This window comes from Ooceraea biroi, chromosome 7 (assembly GCF_003672135.1).
Source record: "Ooceraea biroi isolate clonal line C1 chromosome 7, Obir_v5.4, whole genome shotgun sequence".
Lineage (NCBI taxonomy): Eukaryota > Metazoa > Arthropoda > Insecta > Hymenoptera > Formicidae > Ooceraea > Ooceraea biroi.
The window spans coordinates 8506055-8519710 of record NC_039512.1 but is presented as its reverse complement, the minus strand read 5'-3'; the positions used below and the strand labels follow the sequence as shown (position 1 = coordinate 8519710).

General features: G+C 36.5%; 1 protein-coding gene across 2 annotated transcripts in view; it reads left to right on the top strand.

Annotated features, from left to right (window-relative positions):
• Positions 1-13656, top strand: part of LOC105282403 — a 146773-nt gene that overhangs the window by 110746 nt on the left and 22371 nt on the right. For both annotated transcript variants that reach the window (XM_011344347.3, XM_011344346.3), the window contains exon 10: positions 6700-7048. In XM_011344347.3, the coding sequence (XP_011342649.1) occupies positions 6700-7048 (349 nt within the window). The remainder of the gene's footprint in view (positions 1-6699; positions 7049-13656) is intronic.

Below are 13656 nucleotides of genomic sequence, written 5' to 3'. Positions count from 1 at the left end.
CCCTTTTATAAATTGAGACACGTTTTCGCGCTGCGCACTTACAAGTGGCTCTTTAAACTGCACGATCGATTTACGAGAAGAGCGAAAAATTATTCAAAGTATAAATAATGCTTTCTTTAGGAAGATTAATAAATATTCGAAATAAATACTAATATTAATAAATATTAGAAAGATTAATAAATAATATAAAGTTCTTTAATTTTATGATTAAATTTTTATAATTTTATCATCAAATTTCTAAATTGTTTCTCACTATTTAATAAATACAGGTGAGGCAAATTTTTCATAGGACCAATAACAAATGTCCCATATTCCAAATTTGGGGTGAAGCACGCGAAATGTCTGTCCGGAACAACGTTAATGGAAAATTATTCTCTGTAGATTCGCGGAGTAATAATTTCGCGGCACCGATTATGTCCCATAATGGGTTAAATTGTTGTCAACAATCTGACTTAACCGCGAGAACTCACATGCGGTGCATGGCAGCACGGTGACACATCGTCGGGGAAAACTACGCTCGATGTCGACACTGTCACACGTCGCAATGACTATAAACCGAGACCGCGACAAAAGTACATTGTTGCGGATTGTTCTGCTCGCCATTAACTGCCAACTGCGGAATCAGGAACTCACGAAATGGCAGCAGGCAGTCGCGTGCGGCATAATCACGCCGGCGAAAGTTCGGACGACGTTAAAACGAAATGAACTTCAGCTCTTCCATAACTTTAAGCCGCCCTATTTGCTCTCGACTATGCGGACTTGAATGCGAGGATCTCGATTTATATGGTCGAGCTTCGCTAAAATCCGTGATACTTGCTCGACACAATGGCCGAATAAGTAAGTGCATTTTTAGAGTCTTTTCAAAATAAATAAAATAAATAAATAAAATAAAACGCTGGTCTATCACAAAAGTCCGATAGCATTATTATTCCATCCATCCATTTCATCATTCTTCATGATCGATTCGTATCGACTTGACAAACATTAAATATCCCGCAGTGAATATCTTTCGTGATCAAGTTAGCAAATATATTGCATATACTATATAGTATATACATGCTCATCTCCCTCACACCCGCGCAGACGGGACCTCCCTCCTTGCCATCGTTCATTCGCAGCTGTGAAGGAGAGTGCAATTACAGACATCGGCGGCGCACACTTCACCGCCCGGGGGGAGTCAATCCGTTTACAAGAGCGAGCAAGAGTCGTTTCGCTCGTCCGAACGAAGTAAGAGCGACTCCTCGCATCTTCTCTTCTCGCGAAATTGCCAATCGATCGGTCGAACGCGCGCCGACTTAAAGTGGCTGCGTCTCACCAGGGAGCTCATCGCCGGCTTTGCACCGCATTGCCCGTGAGATTACTCGCGCGGATTCGCCAAGGATTTACCTTCCACCGCGTCCACTTTTCTCGATGATGGCAAATATTTTTTCCCCAAAATCGAAGAATTCTTGTGTAATTATTAAGGACTTTCGGAAGTTTTCGTGACTAAGGATAATGAAAGATTTTACAATGCATTAGTGAAAACATGCACAATTTATAATAAATATTGTTATTACCTTCCTTGCTATTCGCATCGTGTAGAAAGTGGCCGTTTGATTCGAAAAATCTAATACATATACTTCATTAAACAAATCTCAATATAAATAATAAATATAATAGTTTGACGATTTTGGCAAGTTCTACTAAAATATTTAGAATCAAATTTTATGTTGTTTGTTTATTTTGCTTCTGCATTTGTATGTTATCTGTTTTATAATATTTCTTCTTTAATATAAACCAAAATCAAAAAAGATTTAATTTAGTAACGGAAAGTTTTAAAGTAGAATGTTCGAATGTTATTCGAGTTAGGAATAATATATCGTTGAGAATCATGACTGCACGTAGCAATGTTAATTTAAAAGTTTTTTTACTGGCACCACGTTTCGGTCACATAATGGCTCGAAACAAAACTAACCGCCATTAGAACTTTCGGGCTGCGAGATCTGCGCAATTAACGATTATTATGTTAGTCTAAAAGTAAGTCTACGTGAGTTTGCTTATCAACTACACTAAAATACGTGGATCATAGTTCACTGCATATTCATTACAAATGCTTTATTATCTCGTATCTATTTATTTTATAATTATGATCGATTATCTCTCTTAAATGTGCCCGAAATATTGTAGACTGACTAGCAAAATTAATACATAAAGAATTCTATCTCAATAAATGTAATTTTATTTAAATCTTATTAAAAAATCTTATAAGTTACATTTTTATAAGAATGTCTTATATTGATTCTATTTTGCGATTGTTTTATATCGCCGTTTGTTGCAACATCCGATTGATTGTTAAGTCCAGTTTCTCGTCGATCGGCGGCATCCAATCACGCTAAAACGCTTTAGATAACATTGAATCGTTCAAGACGAAATGGTTCGCGTAAGTAACGGCAACATAGTAAATTTACTTGATTGCTTAAAACAATTCGTTGGCCCCTCGATGCTAATAGCAGTATAAAAATTGAATGCATTCTTACGAGATCTGCGAAATGAAAAAGCTATTATGCGTAAAAATTGAGAAATTCAATCTAAAAATTAACAGCAGTATAAATGCTTATTTGAAAGAAAGCTTATACTTAGAAGTAGATATTACAAGACGACATTAAAATGTAATTTGAAGGAATGATTAGATATTTGATAAATAATAATAATAAAACTACAAATTGCGACAAAATAATCATACGTGTTGGTGAAACTCTGCAATAACAATATTTATTGCCTTTTTTCACTACTTATTATTCATCAGCGCTTTCATTTTTATGTTACACGTAACGTAACAACGTATATCTACGGAATGTTCGATATTAATATAAATAAGAAAAACGGCGAGTCTATTGAAAGGGTGATAAAGCAGTGATCGAAATTATCTTTTACTTATACTATGAAAGCATCCGCACCGTGTCGGAATATGGAATGTAAATTGGACGATGAAGCATAAGCTATCGGAGCTGCGAAATTGCTTTTCCCGGGAATCGAAAAGATTGGATGTCTCTTCCATTGTTACCGATCGCCTGAATCGCCTCGCCAGGTCATCGCTTCGCCAATCGGACTCTATTATAATTAGTTTGGTGCGATACACGAATAAGCGCGATGAAAACCGCACCGATCGATCGAAGAGCAAAAAGTTCCCAGGTCATTGTGTCATAGTCTCGGCGAGTTTAATGTGACTTAAATTTTGATCTCTCTTTGTATAAAAGAGAGAATAATTAATTATGCTCTCGCGAATCTGTCGGATAAAAGTTCATAAATACATTTGTATTGACTTATTTTTCTAATACATAAAAGTATTAAGAGATAGGGAGTATTGTGATAAACTGCTTGTTGATATGATTTACAATTAACAAGAGATTTGTATATTTTAATAGAGATAATAATTGAAACTATATTAATTATTCGTAAATAATAGGAATAATTAATTTTGTGACTACATTCTCTTTCATATTTTTTCTGAAATAATATTTACAAAATGTATATTGAGAAAATAATCCATTTGCTTGCAATGATTTGTTACGAGATTACTTACGAATTGATTTAATTAATATAGAGAGAGAAGCGGAATTTCATTCGCATGAAAAATTTAATTGTTAATTGTTAGCTTTCTATTAGTTACTAACTAATAGAATTATTAATGATATTAATTTATTTCAATGAGCTAAATAAATTCCAGTTTCCGCGTTACTTAAATAGACTTTAATAGACTTTAGCTATGAATTTTGCTATAATCTACTCTTAAAAACGATATAGATTTAAATGATATGCATTTAGGGAAGTGTTCAAACGAGAAAAGAAGTTCAAGGATCTTTTTTATCCCGCATCAAATACCAATACTGAATGAATTGATATAAAAGAATTCTATAACACTGGCGGAATAATCTGGGTCAAATTGATGCTCAAAGGCACAATATCGAACATCTTTCTCATATTAAGATTCTTTCTCTACAAAATTCTTTCACCGCAAAGAATGTCTTTTGAATTCTGTGCTTTGTCCATTATCAAAGTACCGTTAAAATATTGCGTTACTATAGTAGACAATATAATACTAGACGATGTTAATGAAATATGTATCAATGTATAAAAAATACCTACGTTATTTTCCTTGAGCAATTATCTTTTTAATAAATAATAGAGAGAAAGTTTTTATAATATGTATATATTATATGTTGTACATACACGTAATACATCGCTAAATTAACTCGTTATTTTAATTATTTGCGATTTTATATTTCTTGTTACTTTAATGTGACGTATTTCGCGCTATAATCTGATCCAATAAATACATTATCGTAATCACATTACGTGCCACGAGCATCACGAGCATCACGATTATTAATGAAATCGCGAGCCTCTGCTACATTGTCGGGTTAATCATCATCCGAATGATCATGCGGCGTAATGCGATTTCACGTTCTAATTACGACGTAACTTCCCATTATGCGAAATTCCACCAATGTCTCGGTAATATCCATCAGTTCAATTCTCAACAACGAAGACGAGAGAGAAAATGATATGTTTGCATCGCGTTTGTCTAAGCATTCGTCACATGTATACTCGTTTGAGTATGTATGTGCAAATGAAGAATAAAATTCGAGAATAAGAATTGAGAAGAATAATTAAAGTTTATTTAAAACTTCTATGCATAACAAGATTTACTCTCGTCCACCACGAGCGTAGATAGAAATACGTTGCTGACTAGCATACACGTCTTTCTTGTCACTGGGTAGACGGCGTAATTAATCTGACATGTTAGGCCAACTACGTGCCTTATTCGTATACGTACGCAAGGGTAACCGGATAGGAACGGAAGCATCTGGCTTTGAATAAGGCGGAAACGATACGGCATACTAAAATCCAACCGACTGAATTCATCTCGGTTGTCGGTTTGTCATCGAATCGAGAAAAAAGTTTGTGATTTTTCAGAACTCGATTATTTTATAATCTCTTAGTTACGATATATTATTGCTGGAGACCAGTGAATAATAACAAAAAAATAAGAAAAGAATCGGACATTTCTGATTAATTAAAATATTTAAAATCCTCGCATATTTATATTTTCATTCTACTTAAAATGTATGAAACTTTTTAAAAAATTAAGAATTTGAGTATCTAGAAATCTCAAATCTCTTTAGAATCCAAAAAAATTCGAGTTCTGGAGAAAGTAAAGATTCGAGGATTAAAAAGTGCATGAATTATGAACTAAGGGATCCAAGAATCCAGTTTCCGCAGAACATTACCGATGACAATGTAAAATCCTAAAATTAAATGAGGAAAGATCGAGGACGGATTTGATTGATGCGCCAGTCTGATCCCGAATAATTCTCAAGCGCCGGAATTAAAGCACGTCGCGCGAACGATCTCTCGGAAATTAATATTCACTCATGGATCTCGCTTTCCACGAATTCCTGCGCGACGTCTAATTTTCTCTAAACGGCGCGTATGCGCGCGGTTCACATGAGATCACGTCCAAAAAGGAGTTTGTTAACTCCATGCTTTAACTCGGCCCCAGAATACGAATTATACGTATAGCTGCCTTGGACGGTGCATCCTCCGGCGAACATTTGGAGCGAGATTAACGTTAGTGGCATTGCCGTAGTTGCGAGAGACGAGAAAAACAGAACGAGAGAGGCAAAGGGTGCTGACAGAAGAAATGAAAATTTACGTACTTTAATTACGTTCACAGAAAGAGAAGATTCTTATCATTTACATTTTATCCAATATATCACTAGGCATGTTTGTGTAATATCTATAGTACTGAATTTTAATTAATGGAATTTCAGAATTGTATTAAGCGCTTTCAAAATTTTGAAATAACACAGGTAATAATAATATCATATGATAACACGGCGCAAATATTAATGATTTAATATAATAACAAAACGTGTTATAAAATTGTCTAAAATGAAGGTGGGTTTGATGTCTCCAATGTGCTACGCCACTGCTGGCTGTATTCAGCCGCAATTCTAAACGGGTACGATAGCGGAACGTTCCCAAAATAGCGATAAACATTCCATAATTTAATTAGTAATTAAGCGAAACGCTCGTTGCAACGCGCTCGTCGTAATGGCAATGGTTATCGTATGCGGTGGTGTACTCTGCTCGGATAACTCGTCCTACGTGGCCTGATGTTGATTGATCACGTTACAACGGATCCGATTACGGAACACGTTACCGCGCGGTTACGAGTTTGACATCGATAAAATTGTCGACGTTACGACTTATATCTACTGGATCAATAAATCGATACCTGGAAATGAGAGAAATGAAAATGGAAAAGAGAAGAATTTCAGGGTAGTGGTACGGAGAGATTTTGATATATCCGAATTATATAATATATTTATCGTTAAAATATTCGCTTATCCTTCACCTTCCATTTCAGTTGCAATAATATCGTGAGCTGTCTTTTTAAAAACCATAGATATTTTCTTCTTATTTCAGTACTTATTACATAGAGTGCATTATATTATAAAATTATCCATGATATTAATTTTATTCGTATTAATTATATCGTAACCTTTAACTATACATATATTCATAGGTACTTTAGTAATAATTTAATAAACTATTTTATTTAAGACTCGATGACTTTAGTTACATATTATATTAAAGATGCAAATTTTCGTTCTACTTCGATAACATTAGTCCAACATGACATATTTTACGCAGGTTCAGGTTCCGGTTCCGGTAGCAGTGGCTGCGCCTCCAGCACCCTCGGCACATTGCCGCTGAATCGCTGCTACTCATCCTTGCCCCGTGGTGCACTCGCAGCCTATGGGAGTCTAACGCGACCTGCCACCCTACCGCGCCTTCCCTTGGGTCTGGGATTGGGCCCAGCACCTGGCACTGGTAACGGGCCTCTACCACAAAACGATCGAGATCGTGATAGTAATAGCAGCAGCAAGAGAAATAGCGACAGCGTGCTCTGCCACCGACTACCCCTGTTGCACCCCTTGCCTACCTGCGACATCGCAAGCCATCAGGGTACCGGTTTCCACGAGATATTCAATGCTATCAGGTCAGTACCAAATTTTAATAATATTTCTATTTGCTTTTAAATCGTTATGTATTTGAATTTTGAATAAATACGCGAAGTATTGATGTGGAAATGATTATATATTTTTCATATATTTGTCTTCCTACGCTTTTACATATTATACGTCAGAATAAATTTGTTTACAGCTGTTTTAGTTGTTTATTATTTATTACGATATGCGAACATATGAAATTATTATTAATTAACACATGGATACAAAGGAAGAAAGATTCACAATCCACAGTTATCGTAAAATATTAATATCGCGTGTTTACATACTCGATTTTCGCCGATCATGCACACCAATAATGCGGCGTGAAAATCCAATAAATTCGTGTAGGATGATGTTGTACGTAACATTATTAATAATTATACGCAACATTTTATTATCGATTTAATTATATTTGCTATTACCGTTATAATTAAATTGAATGTTTCACGGCCGAAATAAATCGCAATAGGTGAATCGCAAGTCCATTTCAATTCTCGTGTAAATTCGTAAAAATTTGCAGATTGATAATTCCGGTAAAAAAGTTTTCAGTTTGAAGTTTCGAAGAGAAATTTCGAAGGAGCGAAAAAGCATAAACCTCAGAGGAAGAAACCGTGGTTTTCTTGAGGAGGAAAAATTTTAAAAAGAAGAATAATCTCCTTGCTATTCAATTCATCCCTCTCGCGAGCTCTTCAAACGGTCGACAAAAAAAGCATATTACATTCACGACCTTAAAGTAAACTCAAGTAACTGAACAACTTGTTCCTCCTGATTATCTCCTCGAGAACGAGGAAATCTCTCTCGAGAGTGAGAATCCAGGCAACATTCGAGAGACGAAAGGTATCTTTCGAGTTTCCTGAGATTTCCTTCTTCTTGGACAGTCGGGTAAACGAGTTATGGAAATTAAACGGGACGAGCAGGAATATTTCGTGGGCGGAATTATGCGAACTTTGTGGCGGCAACGACGAAACTTCGGCGGCCGGAAGTCGCCGGATCTCCTCGATTACGTCAACAGCCTCCTCTGCGCAGCAAGGTCACGGGATTCGCACAAGTTACCCTATCGCTATTCGCGGTCCGGCAACGAAGAAACGAGGTACATTGAGCGAGCATTTTCGACTGAGCATTAGATACCGCCCCGAAAGTTCCTGTTAGAAGAGGAACTTGAAGAGTTGGACAAACTGTGCACCCAATCGGCTGAAAACCGGGTCGAATTTTGCATAATTATCAACGGTGCTTGTGCGCATAATCGCGTGAATAAGTCACCAAATTATTTGGAGGTATTTAGGGATGATATTATAATGTTGAAAGAAACGATGAATAATTTTTTTCTCTTTACAAGGTGGTTTTGTAACGTGATTGAGATTGCAAGACGACTACACATATAGTCAAAATTAGACGTTAATGTATTGTTATGTGCAGATCGTATTGCATATACATCCGTGGACCATTAATAATATTTAAAACAGCGTGCATCTCACGATGATTAATAGCTGCATAATCACTGAGGTATTGTGCGATACGTTGGTCCAGCTAGCAGCGAGAGAGAGAGAGAGAGAGAGAGAGAGAGAGAGAGATTTTCGCTATCTTTATTTATCTATTTTTTTATACGCACTATATATTTTTTATGGTTAATCTTTTCTAATTGACAATTATTTAAAAGAATTTGAAAAATGCTTTCAATGTTGGTGACCCAAGTGAAAATCACATCCAGTAAAATACAATATAACACCAATAGAAATAGCATGTACGGGTTAATGAAACCGCATTTTGCATATTATTGTAGATTATCAGCGCATAATATTATCTGAGAAAATTACACATTGTTTTTCATTATGTTCTGCTGCCGGTGAATAGGTTCGTTAAACAATTCCCGAGGATTTCACCCGTATTTGCTCGTCATTGACAATAAATATTGCACAGAGCGGCGACTTGTGTCGCACAAAAGCGATCGTGGTATATGCGCAAAGTTAATTATGCACGCCATAATACCTTTGTGTCATCGGGTCAACAGATATATGAACTCTGATGAAACGTCAGCTACACGATGCTGACGTGTTTTTTGGACGCGCGTTTTCGTTAAATTCTGGTATTTCGCGACATATGCCGGCTTTGTCACAACGTATGTGTAACGGGTGCAGGAAGCGCGTATATACATGCAGCGGAAGTGATGTTTTTAATTAAAAACGCCTTTGCCGAGCTGGCGCGAGTCGGGCAGATGCCGGTAAATTGGAACTCTTGGCAGAAAAATATTCCCGAGATTATTTCTGGCCCAAGCACTGTCTGCGCGCTTTCCGCACGTTTCCGTGCTTCGACGCGTATCCAACGCGTAAAACATATTCCATTAAATTCCTCGACCCCTTTACTAATACTACCCTTCGTGTTATTACCGTCGTCGACTTTCGCGTTCTGATCTAAATTTAGAGACACGTAGAAAAATAACCAGAAAAATAATCAGAATTCCAAAAGCGCATGAAACGATAGGTTCAATATTAAAGAAATATTAAAGAAATATAAATATTAATAATATTGCAAACATCTTTCAGCTTTATTTGGCGAGATTTAAGAGACATTTCATCAGAATCTTTAGCTCCACTTTGAACTGGCAGAAAGCAGCTTAGTCATATTTTCCAGCTAAAGATTGATGCATATATACATGAATACTTCTAAATGACGTTTATCGGCCGTGTTTTTCGCTTCCGTTAAAAAAGATCCAGGACAAAGGGAACTAATCGATCTTGTACCTTGTATCCTTCCTACCTACTTGCCCTGCTATCATTCATAAATATGCTGTCCAAGATTTTCCATAAGCGTCAAGATATAAGCGTCCACGTCAAGCAGTAGCTCGGCAAAAGACTTGTCCGTGATAATCGATTCCCATCGTCGAGATAACGACGGGCTATTTCGTTTCCGAAATTTCGCAAGTCATCCCGAATCGCGGTGATCTCCCTTTGAGACTTTAGTCTGTTAAACGTACGATGGAAAGGAGGAGGCCCGATAAGCCACGATTTCGGCCCTCTCTGGATTTTATTGTAAATTATCAGAAACAATTTCTTAATACATAAAACATTAATTACGCTGTTTTCAGCCTAAACGGACATGTTCAACGTGGTCGTTATCTTGTTTAAACATAGAAATTCGTATTTGTGGGTATTTTGTGCAGTACTACACAACTCGTGAAAATCGTGGATATTATATTGGAAAATCATGAACATCATAATATAATTATGTTTGTACGTAAAATTGATGCTGACAGTGAAATAGGTCAGATAGCACACACATACCTGGTTGCAAAACCGTAAAAAATGAACTCGCCTTTCATCGTACTGAATCTATGAGGTGAAAAAAGGTGACTTTGTGTAAGGAATATGTTATGCAAAAGAATATTTAGTTGGTAAGGAACGATGTTGGTGTATGGTTTTTGGTTGGTATCGTTGTCGAGAGCGAAGGCGAGGACGATCAGTTTTTGTTTTGAGGAGAGCGAAGCGTGAATCAAGCACCCCGTACGTTTCACTGTCAGCAACAATTTTACGTACAAACATAATTATATTATGATGTTCATGATTTTCCAATATAATATCCACGATTTTCACGAGTTGTGTAGTACTGCACAAAATACCCACAAATACGAATTTCTATGTTTAAACAAGATAACGACCACGTTGAACATGTCCGTTTAGGCTGAAAACAGCTTAATTAGTGTTTTATGTATTAAGAAATTGTTTCTGATAATTTACAATAAAATCCAGAGAGGGCCGAAATCGTGGCTTATTGGGCCTCCTCTTTTATTGATGATTTCGACTGGATGGATCCATGCGCGAGAACATTTGATATACGAGATATTACACAGTTCCTCTTGGTAGAATTTCATTCTAAATCACTTGAGATAACATGTTCAACGTCGAGCATTTCATTCGTTCGGGGATCAGAGGAATATTCCCGTGAGAAGTAATCTTTTAGAATGTCACGTTGTAATCAGAAACGAATGGAAGTGAGTGATGAACAGAACTTTTTGAAGGAGAGTGCGTGAGTTATATTCAAAACATGTTACAGAAATGCTACAGAACATTGCTTTATAGAGATTGCTTTAATTTTTACGTGTAATTAAATTCTTTGCATATACATTGAAGTTTTTTTATGACTGTAGGCGTTCATCTTTTTTTATAAGCGATTAATATAATTTACTTTCCACAAAAAGGCGGATGTACCGCATTTATATGCAGTCACCAAACTGACAATAAAACATCTATACTTCTTTTTTATTTTTTATGTCTCCCGATTTAAGGGGTTGCTGGCACATAAACGATGAAACAATAGCTCGTCGGTTGAAGCAGCCGGCTGCGCTCCCTCACAGTTTCATAGCTGCTTCGTCATTCACATGAATTTCCGTACATGCTGCCAGAATTGCTCTCGTAAAATGGTTGAAGGTTTTCTTTTTTTCTCGTTTCACTGGTGAGAAACAAACGACTTCGTATTAATTCTTCAGAACAAAACCTATAATTGCAGCTTGACGTGAAATGTGTACTTTACGTTCAACAAGATTTTACAATGTTAATATAACTAAAACAATATACATATACACAAAAATAAGAAAATGCTATTGGTCGCCTTCTCAAAGCTATTTATTATAATATATAAGAAAATAGCAACGTTTCCAATTATGAAAATTATACATTAGCAATTATGAGATTTATAATTTCAAGAATATTATTATACAATTATGTCATATATATTTAGAAGTATATTTTAGAAGTATTTGTACAAATGCTACTCTTTTTTCATAAAAATTACTTCTATAAGAAGTAAAAATTTCTTTAACGTTATATCAAGCTTACTGTTTATCTGGAAATATGAAATATCTTAAATTGGGGAAAAATAAATCGTTCTCGCATCTGACATAAATTCAGTCTTGTCAGGCTCGACGAAAGGTACAGTAAATCAAATTCAAGACAAATTTATCGCCGCACCAAAAATTCCGTAATAAACGACACCGCGGTTTTTCTCACCCTTGTTTTCGCGAATCTTCCTCAGCGCAAAATATCACATCGAGATATTAGCGTGGGTTATGCTACAAGTACATAGTAGGACACCCCCGCGAAGCGTTTTTGGAAAGTGAACTCGTGAACGAAGATACATCGCTTCTCGGGGAGAGAGAGAGAGAGAGACGACGGAATATTTTGCCGACTCGCCGGCAAAGTTCGGCTAACGCGAGTTCGCGAATTCTCCGGGCCACACCGACGATTTTTCATCGTTTCAAGTTTTGCCGACGTTTCTCATCGCCGCCGGACGATCTTTACCCTCCGCTCTTTCATCGAGCTCCCAACGAGCTTCCTAAATCACGTGCGCAACACACATCTCACGATAAGAGACACAGTTTCCAGGATTAGAGAGGCCAGTCAAGCATTTGCGATGAAAAAAGTTTAGCCGCGAGACTACATCCGTTGTTTCCGATAAGCACAATGGATTATATGAATCGAAACTTCGACGGATCTACTTATCTCAATTCCAATTAATCTAAGCTTCTCTGAACTTTGAAAAATAAAAGTTTTTATTTATTGAGATCATAGATTTTTAAAAAAATTATAAATTTCTGATTATAAAAATATAAAACTGAAAATAACAGATAATTATTTGTTATGAATACTCTATCCAATATATCGAAACAAATAATCAATTTGATCGAAACTAAAAATGCAGTAATAAGAATGAAATTCTTTATCTTTAATATTTACTTCGATGTATTTAATAAGAAAGTTAAGTGAAAACTGCTCACGAGAATGTGAACTTTTATCTGAATTAGCGTCGTTACTTTTGCGAGAGCGCGTGTCGAGAGAAGATTCCAATTTTCCACTTGGAAGTGAAAAGGAGGCTGGAACACTTGCGAGTCAGCCGAGCAGCTTTTATTAGCGTTTCTTGAGACGACGAAACGGATTTAGCGCTCACCCGCGTGGCGTTTTCTTCGATAATCCGATGACATCCGTGAATAAACAGCGACGAGATATAAATTGCGACGTTAGATTTTAAGGAATGTCGGGGGATTTCTCAATGTTGCAACTTATAATGGTTGATGGAATCTAACATCCGTTTCCCACGTCGTGCAAGGCAATATTATGTAGATCCCGATTATTGTATCAGTTTTAAATAAAACAGAGCATAACATGTGTTAATATTTAATATAAAATGAGTCATAAATTTTTGGCAGAATTGTTTGCAAATTAATATGGTCATCAACGTCGTGAAAGAAACAAGTCCATCGAAAGCTACAATTACACGTAGTTACACATACTGTGTTGCTAAACCCTTATTCGGTTTGCAATCCCGAGCTCTCGACGTTAAATTAAAACGTCATTCCGTCTGTAAATAAATATTTTACATTTATTGCGCGAGATGCTTGTCTATAACGGCGGACGAAGCGTATCGCTTCTTTATCATAGTGTAAAGGCGGGTAATTTGGAATACGGCGGCAGTAAAAGGCGATGCGATAAAACCACGACGGAGGTGGAGTTGACTCTGAGTAAAAATGCGCCACGTTCTATTTTCCTTTAAATTGCACGGCTTTCGCGACTTTCGACGACGCGGAGCAGAGCGGAGGGTTACGTTGCGC